This window comes from Pleurodeles waltl, chromosome 5, assembly GCF_031143425.1.
Source record: "Pleurodeles waltl isolate 20211129_DDA chromosome 5, aPleWal1.hap1.20221129, whole genome shotgun sequence".
In the NCBI taxonomy this organism is placed as follows: domain Eukaryota; kingdom Metazoa; phylum Chordata; class Amphibia; order Caudata; family Salamandridae; genus Pleurodeles; species Pleurodeles waltl.
Window position 1 is genome coordinate 577,073,596 of NC_090444.1, and position 18,166 is coordinate 577,091,761.

General features: G+C 45.8%; 1 protein-coding gene across 2 annotated transcripts in view; it reads right to left on the bottom strand.

The window, feature by feature from the left end:
* XPO1 (exportin 1) overlaps positions 1–18,166 on the bottom strand; it is a 717,353-nt gene that overhangs the window by 664,926 nt on the left and 34,261 nt on the right. For both annotated transcript variants that reach the window (XM_069234402.1, XM_069234401.1), the window contains exon 3: positions 15,310–15,411. In XM_069234402.1, coding sequence (XP_069090503.1) covers positions 15,310–15,411 — 102 coding nt within the window. The remainder of the gene's footprint in view (positions 1–15,309; positions 15,412–18,166) is intronic.

Sequence of the window (18,166 nt, forward strand, 5' to 3'; positions counted from 1 at the left end):
TTCAGCTAGGCAGTCCTTCTTCTTGTAGTTTGCAGGAATCTAATTTTCTAGGGTTCAGGGTAGCCCTTAAATACTAAATTTAAGGGCGTGTTTAGGTCTGGGGGGTTAGTAGCCAATGGCTACTAGCCCTGAGGGTGGGTACACCCTCTTTGTGCCTCCTCCCAAGGGGAGGGGGTCACAATCCTAACCCTATTGGGGGAATCCTCCATCTGCAAGATGGAGGATTTCTAAAAGTTAGAGTCACCTCAGCTCAGGACACCTTAGGGGCTGTCCTGACTGGGCAGTGACTCCTCCTTGTTGCTTTCTTTGTTCCCTCCAGCCTTGCCGCCAAAAGTGGGGGCCGTGGCCGGAGGGGGCGGGCAACTCCACTAAGCTGGAGTGCCCTGCTGGGCTGTGACAAAGGGGTGAGCCTTTGAGGCTCACCGCCAGGTGTTACAGCTCCTGCCTGGGGGAGGTGTTAGCATCTCCACCCAGTGCAGGCTTTGTTACTGGCCTCAGAGTGACAAAGGCACTCTCCCCATGGGGCCAGCAACATGTCTCTAGTGTGGCAGGCTGCTGGAACTAGTCAGCCTACACAGACAGTCGGTTAAGTTTCAGGGGGCACCTCTAAGGTGCCCTCTGTGGTGTATTTTACAATAAAATGTACACTGGCATCAGTGTGCATTTATTGTGCTGAGAAGTTTGATACCAAACTTCCCAGTTTTCAGTGTAGCCATTATGGTGCTGTGGAGTTCGTGTTTGACAAACTCCCAGACCATATACTCTTATGGCTACCCTGCACTTACAATGTCTAAGGTTTTGTTTAGACACTGTAGGGGTACCATGCTCATGCACTGGTACCCTCACTTATGGTATAGTGCACCCTGCCTTAGGGCTGTAAGGCCTGCTAGAGGGGTGTCTTACCTATACTGCATAGGCAGTGAGAGGCTGGCATGGCACCCTGAGGGGAGTGCCATGTCGACTTACTCGTTTTGTCCTCACTAGTACACACAAGCTGGCAAGCAGAGTGTCTGTGCTGAGTGAGAGGTCTCCAGGGTGGCATAAGACATGCTGCAGCCCTTAGAGACCTTCCTTGGCATCAGGGCCCTTGGTACTAGAAGTACCAGTTACAAGGGACTTATCTGGATGCCAGGGTCTGCCAATTGTGGATACAAAAGTACAGGTTAGGGAAAGAACACTGGTGCTGGGGCCTGGTTAGCAGGCCTCAGCACACTTTCAATTGTAAACATAGCATCAGCAAAGGCAAAAAGTCAGGGGGCAACCATGCCAAGGAGGCATTTCCTTACACAACCCCCCCCCCCCCCCCAAACGAAAGAGGATGAGAATAACCTTTCCCAAGAGAGTCTTCATTTTCTAAGTGGAAGAACCTGGAAAGGCCATCTGCATTGGCATGGGCAGTCCCAGGTCTGTGTTCCACTATAAAGTCCATTCCCTGTAGGGAGATGGACCACCTCAACAGTTTAGGATTTTCACCTTTCATTTGCATCAGCCATTTGAGAGGTCTGTGGTCAGTTTGAACTAGGAAGTGAGTCCCAAAGAGGTATGGTCTCAGCTTCTTCAGGGACCAAACCACAGCAAAGGCCTCCCTCTCAATGGCACTCCAACGCTGCTCCCTGGGGAGTAACCTCCTGCTAATGAAAGCAACAGGCTGGTCAAGGCCATCATCATTTGTTTGGGACAAAACTGCCCCTATCCCATGTTCAGAGGCATCTGTCTGCACAATGAACTGCTTAGAATAATCTGGAGCTTTTAGAACTGGTGCTGAGCACATTGCTTGTCTCAGGGTGTCAAAGGCCTGTTGGCATTCCACAGTCCAGTTCACTTTCTTGGGCATTTTCTTGGAGGTGAGTTCAGTGAGGGCTGTCACAATGGATCCATATCCCTTCACAAACCTCCTGTAATACCCAGTCAAGCCAAGGAATGCCCTGACTTGAGTCTGGGTTTTTGGAGCTACCCAGTCCAGAATAGTCTGGATCTTGGGTTGGAGTGGCTGAACTTGGCCTCCACCTACAAGGTGTCCCAAGTAAACCACAGTTCCCTGCCCTATCTGGCATTTGGATGCCTTGATAGAGAGGCCTGCAGATTGCAGAGCCTTCAAAACCTTCTTCAGGTGGACCAGGTGATCCTGCCAGGTGGAGCTAAAGACAGCAATATCATCAAGATAAGCTGTGCTAAAGGACTCCAAGCCAGCAAGGACTTGATTCACCAACCTTTGGAAGGTGGCAGGGGCATTCTTTAAACCAAAGGGCATAACAGTAAACTGATAATGCCCATCAGGTGTGGAGAATGCGGTTTTCTCTTTTGCTCCAGGTGCCATTTTTATTTGCCAGTACCCTGCTGTCAAGTCAAAGGTACTTAAGAATTTGGCAGCACCTAATTTATCTATGAGCTCATCAGCTCTAGGAATTGGATGAGCATCTGTCTTGGTGACAGAATTGAGCCCTCTGTAATCCACACAAAACCTCATCTCTTTCTTTCCATCTTTGGTGTGAGGTTTGGGGACTAAGACCACTGGGCTAGCCCAGGGGCTGTCAGAGCGCTCAATTACTCCCAATTCCAGCATCTTGTGGACTTCCACCTTGATGCTTTCCTTAACATGGTCAGACTGTCTAAAGATTTTGTTTTTGACAGGCATGCGGTCTCCTGTGTCCACATCATGGGTACACAGGTGTGTCTGACCAGGGGTTAAGGAGAAGAGTTCAGGAAACTGTTGTAGGACTCTCCTACAATCAGCTTGCTGTTGGCCAGAGAGGGTGTCTGAGTAGATCACTCCATCTACTGAGCCATCTTTTGGGTCCGATGACAGAAGATCAGGGAGAGGTTCACTCTCTGCCTCCTGATCCTTATCTGATACCATCAACAGATTCACATCAGCCCTGTCATGGAAGAGCTTAAGGCGGTTCACATGGATCACCCTCTTGGGGCTCCTGCTTGTGCCCAGGTCCACCAGGTAGGTGACCTGACTCTTCCTTTCTAGCACTGGGTAAGGGCCACTCCATTTGTCCTGGAGTGCCCTGGGAGCCACAGGCTCCAGAACCCAGACTTTCTGTCCTGGTTGGAACTCAACCAGTGCAGCCTTTTGGTCATACCAAAACTTCTGGAGCTGTTGGCTGGCCTCAAGGTTTTTGGTTGCCTTTTCCATGTACTCTGCCATTCTAGAGCGAAGGCCAAGTACATAGTCCACTATGTCTTGTTTAGGCTCATGAAGAGGTCTCTCCCAGCCTTCTTTAACAAGAGCAAGTGGTCCCCTTACAGGGTGACCAAACAGAAGTTCAAAGGGTGAGAATCCTACTCCCTTCTGTGGCACCTCTCTGTAAGCGAAAAGCAGACATGGCAAGAGGACATCCCATCTCCTTTTGAGTTTTTCTGGGAGCCCCATGATCATGCCTTTTAATGTCTTGTTGAATCTCTCAACTAAGCCATTAGTTTGTGGATGGTATGGTGTAGTGAATTTGTAAGTCACTCCACACTCATTCCACATGTGTTTTAGGTATGCTGACATGAAGTTGGTACCTCTGTCAGACACCACCTCCTTAGGGAAACCCACTCTGGTAAAGATACCAATGAGGGCCTTGGCTACTGCAGGGGCAGTAGTCGACCTAAGGGGAATAGCTTCAGGATACCTAGTAGCATGATTCACTACTACTAGGATGTACATATTTCCTGAGGCTGTGGGAGGTTCCAGTGGACCAACTATGTCCACACCCACTCTTTCAAAGGGGACCCCCACCACTGGAAGTGGAATGAGGGGGGCCTTTGGGTGCCCACCTGTCTTACCACTGGATTGACAGGTGGGGCAGGAGAGGCAAAACTCCTTAACCTTCTGGGACATATTGGGCCAGTAGAAGTGGTTGACTAACCTCTCCCACGTCTTGGTTTGTCCCAAATGCCCAGCAAGGGGAATATCATGGGCTAAGGTCAGAATAAACTCTCTGAACGACTGAGGCACTACCACTCTCCTAGTGGCACCAGGTTTGGGGTCTCTGGCCTCAGTGTACAGGAGTCCATCTTCCCAATAGACCCTATGTGTTCCATTTTTCTTGCCCTTGGACTCTTCAGCAGCTTGCTGCCTAAGGCCTTCAAGAGAGGGACAGGTTTCTTGTCCCTTACACAGCTCCTCCCTTGAGGGTCCCCCTGGGCCCAAGAGCTCAACCTGATAAGGTTCAAGCTCCAAAGGCTCAGTTCCCTCAGAGGGCAGAACTTCTTCCTGAGAAGAGAGGTTCCCTTTTTCTGACTGTGTTGCAGTTGGTTTCCCAACTGACTTTCCTTTTCTCTTGGTAGGCTGGGCCATTTTTCCAGACTCCAGCTCTACTTTTTCACCCTGTGCCTTGCATTGTGCTCTTGTTTTTACACACACCAGTTCAGGGATACCCAGCATGGCTGCATGGGTTTTTAGCTCTACCTCAGCCCATGCTAAGGACTCCAGGTCATTTCCAAGCAGACAGTCTACTGGGATGTTTGAGGAGACCACCACCTGTTTCAGGCCATTGACCCCTCCCCATTCTAAAGTTACCATTGCCATGGGATGTGCTTTAGTTTGATTGTCAGCATTGGTGACTATATAAGTTTTTCCAGTCAGGTATTGGCCAGGGGAAACCAGTTTCTCTGTCACCATGGTGACACTGGCACCTGTATCCCTCAGGCCCTCTACACTTGTCCCATTAATAAAGAGCTGCTGCCTGTATTTTTGCATGTTAGGAGGCCAGGCAGCTAGTGTGGCTAAATCCACCCCACCCTCAGAGACTAGAGTAGCTTCAGTATGGACCCTGATTTGCTCTGGGCACACTGTTGATCCCACTTGGAGACTAGCCATTCCAGTGTTACCTGGATTGGAGTTTGGAGTGGAACTTTTCTTGGGACAGGCCTTGTCTCCAGTTTGGTGTCCAGACTGACTACAGTTTCGACACCAGGCCTTTTTGGGATCAAAGTGTTTACCCTTGTACCCAGGATTGTTTTGTGAAGAGGCTCTGGACCCACCCTCCTGTGCAGGTTTTTGGGGGCCTTTAGAAGACTCTACTATTTTTATTTTTGGCTGTCTCACCACCTTTCCCCTGGGGAGGTTTTGTGACCCCTTTCTTTTGGTCACCCCCTGTGGAAGTTTTGGACACCCTAGTCTTGACCCAATGGTCCGCCTTCTTTCCCAATTCTTGGGGAGAAATTGGTCCTAGGTCTACCAGATGCTGATGCAGTTTATCACTGAAACAATTACTTAACAGGTGTTCTTTCACAAATAAATTGTACAGCCCATCATAATTACTTACACCACTGCCTTGAATCCAACCATCTAGTGTTTTTACTGAGTAGTCTACAAAGTCAACCCAGGTCTGGCTCGAGGATTTTTGAGCCCCCCTGAATCTAATCCTATACTCCTCAGTGGAGAATCCAAAGCCCTCAATCAGGGTACCCTTCATGAGGTCATAAGATTCTGCATCTTGTCCAGAGAGTGTGAGGAGTCTATCCCTACACTTTCCTGTGAACATTTCCCAAAGGAGAGCACCCCAGTGAGATCTGTTCACTTTTCTGGTTACACAAGCCCTCTCAAAAGCTGTGAACCATTTGGTGATGTCATCACCATCTTCATATTTAGTTACAATCCCTTTAGGGATTTTCAACATGTCAGGAGAATCTCTGACCCTATTTATGTTGCTGCCACCATTGATGGGTCCTAGGCCCATCTCGTCTTTCCCTCTCTATGGCTAGGATCTGTCTTTCCAAAGCCAATCTTTTGGCCATCCTGGCTAACTGGATGTCCTCTTCACTTGAGTTATCCTCAGTGATTTCAGAGGTGTTGGTCTCTCCTGTGAGGGAACCAGCATCTCTGACTATTATTTTTGGAGTCAGGGTTTGAGAGACCCTGTTCTCCCTAGATAGGACTGGTAGGGGGGAATTTTCCTCCAAGTCACTATCCTCTTCCTCTGAGTTGCCACCCTCAGAGGGGTTGGCCTTTTCAAACTCTGCCAAAAGCTCCTGGAGCTGTATTTTGGTAGGTTTGGGGCCCATTGTTATTTTCTTTATTTTACAGAGTGACCTTAGCTCCCTCATCTTAAGATGGAGGTAAGGTGTGGTGTCGACTTCCACCACAGTCACATCTGTGCTAGACATTTTGCTTCTAAAAGTTGGAATACTTTAAGAATCTACAACTGGTTCTAGAATCTAATTCAAACTTTTACAAACTTTTAAACTCTAAAAGAAATGCTAAACAGGATCTAACACAAGGCCCTAGCAGGTCTTAAGAATTTAGAAAACTTTTCAAATTGCAAAAATCAATTTCTAATGACAATTTTGGAATTTGTCGTGTGATCAGGTATTGGCTGAGTAGTCCAGCAAATGCAAAGTCTTGTACCCCACCGCTGATCCACCAATGTAGGAAGTTGGCTCTGTATGTGCTATTTCAAAGTAAGGAATAGCATGCACAGAGTCCAAGGGTTCCCCTTAGAGGTAAAATAGTGGTAAAAATAGATAATACTAATGCTCTATTTTGTGGTAGTGTGGTCGAGCAGTAGGCTTATCCAAGGAGTAGTGTTAAGCATTTGTTGTACATACACATAGACAATAAATGAGGTACACACACTCAGAGACAAATCCAGCCAATAGGTTTTGTTATAGAAAAATATATTTTCTTAGTTTATTTTAAGAACCACAGGTTCAAATTTAACATGTAATATCTTGTTTGAAAGGTATTGCAGATAAGTACATTAGGAACTTTGAATCATTTCAATTGCATGTATACTTTTCAAGTTATTCACAAATAGCTACTTTAAAAGTGGACACTTAGTGCAATTTTCACAGTTCCTGGGGGAGGTAAGTTTTTGTTAGTTTTACCAGGTAAGTAAGACACTTACAGGGTTCAGTTCTTGGTCCAAGGTAGCCCACCGTTGGGGGTTCAGAGCAACCCCAAAGTCACCACACCAGCAGCTCAGGGCCGGTCAGGTGCAGAGTTCAAAGTGGTGCCCAAAACGCATAGGCTAGAATGGAGAGAAGGGGGTGCCCCGGTTCCGGTCTGCTTGCAGGTAAGTACCCGCGTCTTCGGAGGGCAGACCAGGGGGGTTTTGTAGGGCACCGGGGGGGGACACAAGCCCACACAGAAATTTCACCCTCAGCAGCGCGGGGGCGGCCGGGTGCAGTGTAGAAACAAGCGTCGGGTTCGCAATGTTAGTCTATGAGAGATCAACGGATCTCTTCAGCGCTGCAGGCAGGCAAGGGGGGGCTTCCTCGGGGAAACCTCCACTTGGGCAAGGGAGAGGGACTCCTGGGGGTCACTTCTCCAGTGAAAGTCCGGTCCTTCAGGTCCTGGGGGCTGCGGGTGCAGGGTCTTTTCCAGGCGTCGGGACTTAGGTTTCAGAGAGTCGCGGTCAGGGGAAGCCTCGGGATTCCCTCTGCAGGCGGCGCTGTGGGGGCTCAGGGGGGAACAGGTTTTGGTACTCACAGTCGGAGAGTAGTCCGGGGGTCCTCCCTGAGGTGTTGGTTCTCCACCAGCCGAGTCGGGGTCACCGGGTGCAGTGTTGCAAGTCTCACGCTTCTTGCGGGGAGATTGCAGGGTCTTTAAAGCTGCTCCTCGAAACAAAGTTGCAGTCTTTTTGGAGCAGGTCCGCTGTCCTCGGGAGTTTCTTGTCTTTTTCGAAGCAGGGCAGTCCTCAGAGGATTCAGAGGTCGCTGGTCCCTTGGAAGGCGTCGCTGGAGCAGAGTTCTTTGGAAGGCAGGAGACAGGCCGGTGAGTTTCTGGAGCCAAGGCAGTTGTCGTCTTCTGGTCTTCCTCTGCAGGGGTTTTCAGCTAGGCAGTCCTTCTTCTTGTAGTTTGCAGGAATCTAATTTTCTAGGGTTCAGGGTAGCCCTTAAATACTAAATTTAAGGGCGTGTTTAGGTCTGGGGGGTTAGTAGCCAATGGCTACTAGCCCTGAGGGTGGGTACACCCTCTTTGTGCCTCCTCCCAAGGGGAGGGGGTCACAATCCTAACCCTATTGGGGGAATCCTCCATCTGCAAGATGGAGGATTTCTAAAAGTTAGAGTCACCTCAGCTCAGGACACCTTAGGGGCTGTCCTGACTGGGCAGTGACTCCTCCTTGTTGCTTTCTTTGTTCCCTCCAGCCTTGCCGCCAAAAGTGGGGGCCGTGGCCGGAGGGGGCGGGCAACTCCACTAAGCTGGAGTGCCCTGCTGGGCTGTGACAAAGGGGTGAGCCTTTGAGGCTCACCGCCAGGTGTTACAGCTCCTGCCTGGGGGAGGTGTTAGCATCTCCACCCAGTGCAGGCTTTGTTACTGGCCTCAAAGTGACAAAGGCACTCTCCCCATGGGGCCAGCAACATGTCTCTAGTGTGGCAGGCTGCTGGAACTAGTCAGCCTACACAGACAGTCGGTTAAGTTTCAGGGGGCACCTCTAAGGTGCCCTCTGTGGTGTATTTTACAATAAAATGTACACTGGCATCAGTGTGCATTTATTGTGCTGAGAAGTTTGATACCAAACTTCCCAGTTTTCAGTGTAGCCATTATGGTGCTGTGGAGTTCGTGTTTGACAAACTCCCAGACCATATACTCTTATGGCTACCCTGCACTTACAATGTCTAAGGTTTTGTTTAGACACTGTAGGGGTACCATGCTCATGCACTGGTACCCTCACTTATGGTATAGTGCACCCTGCCTTAGGGCTGTAAGGCCTGCTAGAGGGGTGTCTTACCTATACTGCATAGGCAGTGAGAGGCTGGCATGGCACCCTGAGGGGAGTGCCATGTCGACTTACTCGTTTTGTCCTCACTAGTACACACAAGCTGGCAAGCAGAGTGTCTGTGCTGAGTGAGAGGTCTCCAGGGTGGCATAAGACATGCTGCAGCCCTTAGAGACCTTCCTTGGCATCAGGGCCCTTGGTACTAGAAGTACCAGTTACAAGGGACTTATCTGGATGCCAGGGTCTGCCAATTGTGGATACAAAAGTACAGGTTAGGGAAAGAACACTGGTGCTGGGGCCTGGTTAGCAGGCCTCAGCACACTTTCAATTGTAAACATAGCATCAGCAAAGGCAAAAAGTCAGGGGGCAACCATGCCAAGGAGGCATTTCCTTACACAGAGGATGATCAAAAAACAAAATTTTGAAGTTGCAGGGATATTTTAACTTCAAGAAATAACAGCATGATAATCAGTTACAAGTGCAAATAAGAGGAGTTTAACATTCAGTTAGCTGGAGAAATATTTTTAACAAATTGACATTAGTTGGCTTTTCAAGAAAACCAGTCTCAGGACCAGGCATACTATAGTCAACTGAACTAAGTAATGAGTAAAAGCACAGGAATAAAAGCCCAGAATGAGTTACAAATGCCAGGCCAGCAGAAAAAAGTGAACACTAAGTAGCACTGCATGTTTAGAAAAAGATTCTCACATAAAACATGAACAGGTTGTCCTGATAAAGTGGGATGCATGTATTTATAAAAAAAAAAAAAAAAAAAAAAAAAAAGGAAAATACCACCCTGTGCAATAAACAGAACTAGGTATCACTGATTAAATTCTAGGGAGGTATCTGTTGCAATATTATACCATGTTCAAAGGCAAAGCCTTTAGATTTTGAAATAAAAAAATTCCAGTAACTAAGTAGGAACCCCAAGATTATACGGTATGAAGGCAATAAACACCACAGGACTACTCCACGTTAGGTCAAATATTTTTAACAGCTAACAAGACAATCACATAATTATAGAACACAAATTAATTAGACAAATACTAAAGTTAAATAAACAATTACTTTACATTGAAATTGGATGAGGAGGCTAGGCAGCAAACATACTTTCAAAACAATACAATGACTGTACCTCAGATGACAGTTTTTTTTTTTTTTATCTACGCATTAAGGCACACATACCTATGTGACCCCAGTGTTTCAACCAAAGCACAGAAGTGGGCTTCTGGTCACCTCATCCAGTGATCACACCCCTCTTGTGACCAGTGTCAACACAAAACCTTGCAGAGTGGAGACTAAAGGGGACACACTGAGAAGGGAGTTTGGTGAGGTCTGGGGACTTGGAGTAGCTCCAGGACCTGGTCACATGGCTACTAGAGGGCCAAATCTTGTCTAAGAACAATACAATGTATACTAATTTACGTTTGTTACGGTTTCAAAAATTGGTCAGGAGAGACCCTCACATAGATGTGCACTTCTGTGGAAGTGACTATGATGAGAAAACAAAACAGCATACTCAGCCCATTCAAACGCAGTATTAAGGCTGCATGTAGTGCTTAATGAATACAGCAAGTTATGACTGATGCTCTCAGGAAAAGGGATAGGACAAATGAGTCGCATTGATGTACGCCAACGCCAGGTTCGCAGAGTAACGTGTATATCTGACCCATTCAAGGTTTGCCAGGAAACACGGCAGGAATGCCCTCTTTCTCCCATGCTGTTCACGCTGGCAATCAATTGCCTGTAATGTCTGGACAGCCACGGTGGGTGGATTCTGCTACATGATGAAAGAGCATATTACTGTATGCAGACATGTTGGTATTCCTGAGAGATTTTTAAACCGCTGTCACCTGGAGTGCTGTCTTGTTAGACACCTCCACACAGGTCCATGGCTGAAATCCTGTGCTTTTTCAGTCTTTTTTTCGGGGGGGGGGGGGATTTTTCAAGAATTTTGGGGGAATTAAGGTATACCATTGACACATCATACAGGCTAATCTCAGCAGGATAATGTAGGCAATTTCGGAGTAGTAGTACCCATGAAGGTGGACGACCTACCACGTTTGAACGTGAAACGGGAGGGTGTTATCAGTAGATCCTTTACCGGGAAGGAATGGTATCAGACCCCAGAGCAACCCTGAACTTTAACAAGCAAAACACACACACACACAGTGATTTGAGCTGTCCAGATGCGCCCTGACTGATGCAGACTTTCTCCACATGGTATGGAGAACTGCTGATCACTGAATGTTTCCAGTAATGGGTCTCATAAGATATGGAACACAGTGGGTCGCAGCCACCAACATGCAGTAGAGATGTGACTACTTCAGCTATATGCCGGGCGGCCCAAGAGAAAAGCTGGTAATAAATTCTCATCCCTCTCCCAAGCCTCTTCTGCGCGAGGTGACAGGTTTATGTTCAAGGCCGAGTTGTTCTTCTTGTGTTACTCTTTATATGGGTAGATACGGGTCCGAATATGCACTTCTGCCAACTGTAAAACAAGGTGATAACCTATGGCATAGGTAATTAGAGGCAGATGCCTTGCAACAGAACTTGAGATACACGCTATTGCAGAAGTACAACCAAGACATTGTGTTAAAACTGCACAATATATTTGAGGTCATATTACATGCATCTAATTATTGTTTGTGAACATATTTATATATTGCTTTTAAAAAAAAAAAAAAAAGAAAATTTGAAAAAATAGTTAAAGGAAAAAACAAATTTGTTGAAAAAAAAAATGTCTTCAATGAAGCTATGGCTAGGTTCAGTTATACTTCTTACAATTTCTTTAAAAACTTCAGTTTATTATAGTTTTTCCTTTCAAACCTGATCTAATCCGGCTAGAAGTGTTTACAATGTGTGCTAGAAATACTCAGTGGCACCAGTCCAAGGTGACAGTCTCGATGGAAATTTGCTAATTTTACAGTTTTGAAGAATGCTGTTTTGTCTAATACTCTCCTCCCAACTAAGGAAACCAATATCTAAGATTAAAGTGATTCTTAAAACTTGCACAAATTACGTTACTAAGGAACAGAAGATGGTCACGGCAACCAAATTTGATAATTAACAGCAGTGAAAAGGTTTGACGTTTGCCATTTCATTTAGTGATTATAATTACCTTGTGCACCAAAAAGAGCGTTGCGGTGCAGAGTATGACAAGCCACATTAAAAAAAACAAGAGAAAAAAAGACATTAAATCATCCGCATCGAGGGCCCTTAAATTTTTTTTTTTTTAAATAAATGATGCTGAATACCACAAATATATTAGGTGGATTCAAATATTCAGCCCAACGGGGCTGACTAGTAAAATGCTTGCTTCTCCACTACGGGATATTATTTAGTAGCCATAAGCAATGTATTGAACAGCAATAGAAATTCAGCTATTATTATAGTTAAGTGTTATTTCAAGTAACTAACCGGCACCCTTGCCATGCAGTTATCTCATCAATAATTTTACTGCAAATGTTAGCGAATATCAATGGTGTTATAAAAGATGTCATGAGTGCTGTAATTTCTGGGGTAATTAGCAGTCTATGGCAAGAGCGCGAGTTATAGTTACTTGAGATAGCTCTAACTATAACAGGTAAATTTGTATGGTTTACATTTAAAACGGGAGTTTAACTACCATGTCCCTGTAACCTTTTTTTTTTCCTAAGTGAATTTCTATAGTTAACAAAGTAATTTTATTTACTATACGTTAATCCATGCACTGCAGATGGTTACAGCCAAAACCCAGTAATCACCCGACCCAGCGCTACAAACTTCCTTCGACCGTGAATGGCAGAGTATGGCCTGCGGCTAACCCCCTAAAGCCACACCAACCCCCACGCCACAAATGGCATTTGGCTGTACACCACAGAGGTTGACCTGGGCACGGTCAACCCCTTTAAGCTCCAAACCCAGCACCACGCACTGCCAAATCCCCCCCTTGGGCGACCCCCCCCACCTCCGTGTGACCTTTTTGAAAATATTGATATGAGGTGCGCCAAAGACTGCCCCCATCTGGGCCTCGGCAACCACCACCTCCCAAGGGCCAAACACTTTTGATAAAGGGGGTTCAGTGGGGGGCTCCACGTTCCTGGAGACCAAGGGTGAGAGCGACAGAGCGAGTGCGAGAGAGAGAGAGGGAGGATGCACCAGAGACCACATGCCAGAGACCGAGAGCACGTGCATCAACAGAGAAAGAGATAGAGAGAGAAACAAAGACACAGAAAGAGAGAAACAAAGAGCGAGACAGACAGACAGTCCTACAGATACAGAGACACACAGACAGAACAGAGAGGGAGGGAACAGAGAGGCAGAATGAGGCTGATCAAGAGAGAGAGATGAGGCGGACAAAATAGTGACAGAAGGATTAAAGCATGCCCTATGTAAAAGTGTTGCAACTTTTGGAAGAAAAGAAGCTTGGGTGCTCAATACCAACTTATTAGAACTAAGTGGCACAAGGTGAAAGAAGGAGAGAGCATGAAGGTCAGTCATGTGTCAAGATGACATCATGGCAATGAGAAAGACAGTTTTAGAGGGTCAGGAGACGTAATTGGCAAATGTGGATCTGTTCAAATTAAGGATTTATTCAAAAAAGTACCAAAATAAATGCTGTGGCATCCTAAAGGGCTTTGGTGGGAATAAATGTTGTAGAACCTCCAAAAGTCATACCACAACAGGTAACAGCAGGGCCAACAAGCAACAGTGCCCTAAACAAGCCCTTGTCCAGCCAAAGACAAAGCAAACAACAAAAAGGGCAAGTAACTTGTCCTGCAATAGCTTTTTCTGATGAGTGCACCAAACTACTAATTTGTCCCAACAAATGGCATACAATGATTTTGTAGGAGGACATAAACGACAAGGTAATGTCAACCACTCAGAAATAAGTCAAATGAGGTCAACTGTTGCTGCTCAATCGCAAAGCATGACAATGCACACAGGTGCAGCACCCAGCCATGATGCTGCAACAGGAGATACTTCTGAAGTAGCAGCTTGGTTAAATGACATATGCTCCAGGTACCAGTCTCCTGGCCCAATCCGGTGCCACTAGGATGACTTGAGCTACCAGAAGTACAGGAGCACTGCTATAAATGTTTCTGGGGAATAATCACTAAGTGAAGAATCCATCAAAAATGACATTACCTAAACATGCTTGCTATGACTTTATATAAATTATGAACTCTAAAAAGAATTTGACATCACTATGTGTTGTCAAGTGCTATTATTTACAGTTATAAATATTGGAGACAAAAATTACATCTGGTGCGCTAGTTATGATCGTCACAGAAGGAATGCAACCTACAGTCTCCAGAGAAAAATAAATGTGCAATTTCCGGGAAGGGTTTTGCTTTTTTTGCTTTTCTTTTTTTTCAAAGAATCAGGATGTTTAATGTGAATTTCAGATACTTTTTTTGACCGCACACTAAGTTTATGACCAAAGCTAACCATACCATCATACTAATTATTTTAGATGGAAAGTTACTTTTTTACTGGTTATTGTGTGGATGATAGGTTGGTATAAGGTATGCGTGGTTATTAACATAAATGCCTTAGTATTGCAACCCAAAGCCCTTTTTTCGTCATGGATTTCAGCAGCAGGTGGTTGACTGAATTCTCAATATTCATGAGTCACTGCCAAATTGTGTAATCACCAAAAGCTTTTACCAACGAATTATTTTTTGTAAACTATAGACTCCTTTCACCCTCCCACCACCTATCAGATGTGAAACCAGAAATCCCTCCGTTATACTTAACATGCTAGACAGCTGTAAAATCTCATTCAAATTCATGAAGTAATGACAAAATTAACAGCAAAATCAACACTTGGCCTTCCTTTAACTGCCACCCCGTCCATCGAAATGCTCAAAGCTAGGGATGTGCAAATATATAGAACTGCACATCTCATGGATCTTCATGTAGCTTTCTATACCCACAGCTAAATGTCTGCAGAATTTAACTGGGTTTGCTAAAAGGTGGCAGAATTATCACATATCTGCAAAGGTTAGCCTAAGAACCTGTCAAGCTGCATACAAATGGGTCAATTACAATTAGCGCATAATAATAGGCAATTTGGACACACATAACATCTAAATTTTAACTCATCAATGCCCATCCACAACATTTTTCAAATGCTGATCTCCAAAAATATTTAACGGATTTACCCCCTCACAAGAAGCAAAGGCACAATTTCGACTACGAAGGGAGATCAGAGTGGCAGTTATTTATCCATCTTTGACAATCAGGTAAAAGGAAAAAATTACCAAAAATCACTTTATTTAAAGAAGGCACTTGAATTGTGAACTCCAGGGCATTAAACTTAACTCGTGCATTAAATAGATGTTCAAGATCAAACAGGTTACAATGAGACTAGAAGAATATACACCTTATTATTGCAACGATAGGCAGTAGAGTTCCGGAAAGTAACATCACTAAGTAATTTCCTATTAACAGTAGAGACTATCATCGTAGTAAATAAGAAATGTATGCAAATAGTTAATCTTTAAAGGGTAATATACCAAGCCAGGTATGCCTAATAATTGTCCAAGGTACACATTAGAATACAAAATAGAAAGCCATTCAACTTTAAAACGACTTAGATTAGATGATTTAGGAGTTAAATCTTTAAAAAAAAAAAAAAAAAATCCCAAAACAGCCACTTGCTTACTTTGGTATTCATGTTCTGCGAGAACTCCAATATAGTATCGACTCTTGTCCATGCGTCTGGATGCTCCTTTAAATGAGTCAACACCTCCTGCGCCATTCTTTGCTAAAGTCATAGAAAAAAATGTCTGTTAAGTCTCCAGGATATAACTAGGGGAAAAAAATTATATGTGTAATTTTCAAAACGGCAAAGGCCTTAACTCAAGCCCTGCAAGAATCATCGTTTTACATTCTTTCGAACATAAAGACAGACATTACTTTCGAGTAGGCCAACAAATAGCAAATGTCATTATTACTGAGGTCAAGGACGCAGCAACTTCTAATCTTTATTCGCAACAACGGTATTTTACATTGTGGACACGAAATCCTAAAAATACTGCTATACGAGTTTAGTTTGTTCTGTTCAGTACTGTTTTGGGATCGTGTGCAGTAAAAAATTACCTTCGTTCAGCAACATTCTTTGATGTGTATGCATCTTTCAGCAGAGTGCTTACCTTAAACCCTTGTAAGTAGTTAGCACCCAGAACACTAATAAATCCCTCACCTATGCCAGGTGCTGCGGTTTCCGAAGCAACCCAGAGTAGAGACCCTAACCATAGATGATTTAACAGGACTCTGCAGGCTATGCCCAGCACCACGAGTTCAGCCTTCTATCTTGCCCGCCAAAACAGAAAGCAGGCCTAAAAGAATAATCATTAAGTATTGGCATAAACAATACAGTGACACTAAAAAAGTAACCATTGTATACAATTTTAGTGGAAGTTATAGGTGCTTCTAAGCAGGCATGTGTATTTATAACTGTTAGAGAAATGTTTTAAATGCGTTAAATACATTAAATAATGTCTTACCAGGAGAAGAACAATCTAATTGATGTTTTCATCAAGTTTATGAAACAGACACTAACATGTAGCTGACAAGAGAAAATGCAAAAAAGTAGTGTAGGAAAGAAGCCTCTTTTTAGTACTGTCACCCCCACATTTTGTCAGTGTGTTTGACTTTGTTCACTGGGATCCTACTAACCAGGACTCCAGTGCCTATGCTCTCTCCCTTCTAACTTGGTAACTTAATTGCATGTCCCCAGGTAAGATCCTAGTGTAGAGTACCCAGGGCATTGGGGTACCCAGGGCATTGGGGTACCCAGGGCATTGGGGTACCAGGGGTACCAGGGGATCCCCCCCCCCCCCCCCCAAGGACTGCAGCATGCATTATGCCACCCATGGGGAGCCCATGCCACTGGCATGGTTTGAAGAGCACATTTGGTGCCCTCCGTGCAAGAACAGGTTTATGCCGTTTCAGGGACCTCCAGCCCCTGCTCTGGTGTGAAACTGGAAAATGGAAAGGTGAGTGACCACTCCCCTGTCCATCACCACCCCAGGGGTGGTGCCCAGTGCTGCTCCAGAGGGTCCCAGGGTTCTGCCATCTTGAATCCAAGGTTGACAGGGACCTCTGGGAGCATCTATTTAGGGTCTGTCTTGGGTGGGTCCTCAGATTTGGCTTGCAAGATTCCAGCAGGACTCCTCTGCAACCTTACTTCAACTTCTAGCCACTGGAATCAGGACTGGACACTCCAGGAACTAACAATCTGCATCCACAAAGACGACTCTTCTTGCAACATTGTTTCCACGGCTCCTTCCAGCTCCTGCAACATTTCCCTGGCTATGCATCCACTGAGGGCAGCAAGTCTTCAGTCTGCACGAGAAGGAAGTCACTCCACTGCATCCGTAGGCACCTACTGTAAAGACAGCAGGCTGCGTGGATCTCTTCATTCCTGAGCTGCATGGATCCTGCATCAAGGGTGGTCGTCCAACGTATTTTTCTTTGTCCACTCTGCCAGCTGTCACATTTTGGTGAAGGTAAACTGTTGCCTTCCCACGCAGGACAGTACCCCTGTGCATGCATCTCTTGCAGCTGCCAAGGTTTGTTTGCATCTCCAAGGGATCTTCAGGGTGCGTGTAGCTCCAGCCCCCAGCACTCCTTCCTGCAAACCACTGAGTGGTTCTTCTGCAGCATGGGATCCTTCCCCAGTTGTGCTGTCCTGTCTCCCCATCCTGTGGGACTCCTATGGGTGCTGCCTCTGCCCCCGTGGACTCTGTTGCTGAGCGCCCCCTCTGACTCCACCTCCTGGGCCTTGCTGGTCCTCAGCAGCTCCATTTTTCACCAACTGCGACATTTGCCTTTGCCAAGGCTTGTTGGTGAAATTCCTGCACCAACACCTGACTGCAACTCTTCTTTCGGCATGTTACGTCTGCATCCGCCAGGAAGTCTTCACCGACTCCAGGGCTGCAGTGCTGACCTTCACCTCACAGTCTACCAACTCCTGCATTCACAGCTGGGTGGGTAGTAGCTCCAGCACCTCTGGGACTTTTCTGGGACTTCCGGACTTGGTCCCCTTCTTCCATGGGTCTTCCTCCTCTGCAATTCACAGCTGGTTTCTTGCAGTCTTGTCTGGGTGTTGCATTTTCTTCTTTTTCTTCCTTTTGGGTGGTTTGGGGAAAATCCATTAACTTATTCCTCTCTTCCTGGTTGCTGAGGGGTACTGTGGTACTTACCTTTCGTGTTTCTTTGTACCCCCAGCTCCCCTCTACACATTCCACTTACTTAGGTGGGGGTTCTGTGTTTGCATTCCATTTTTTTTTTTTAGTATAGTCACTATTGTCTATTTGCACGGTTTTCTATCACTTTCTATGCCTATTTCTGGTAACTAGTGTAAAAGTGCGCCTCCCCAACACCGCTGCAAACCTCTGGACTCTGTGTCCCAGGAGGCCAGTGCAGGAGGGGGTAGAGCTGGAGAGACCAAGCGCTTCAAAAGCGCAGCCACAACACCGCTGCGCAGGTCGCGAGCGGCCCGTCCCTTGCCCGCC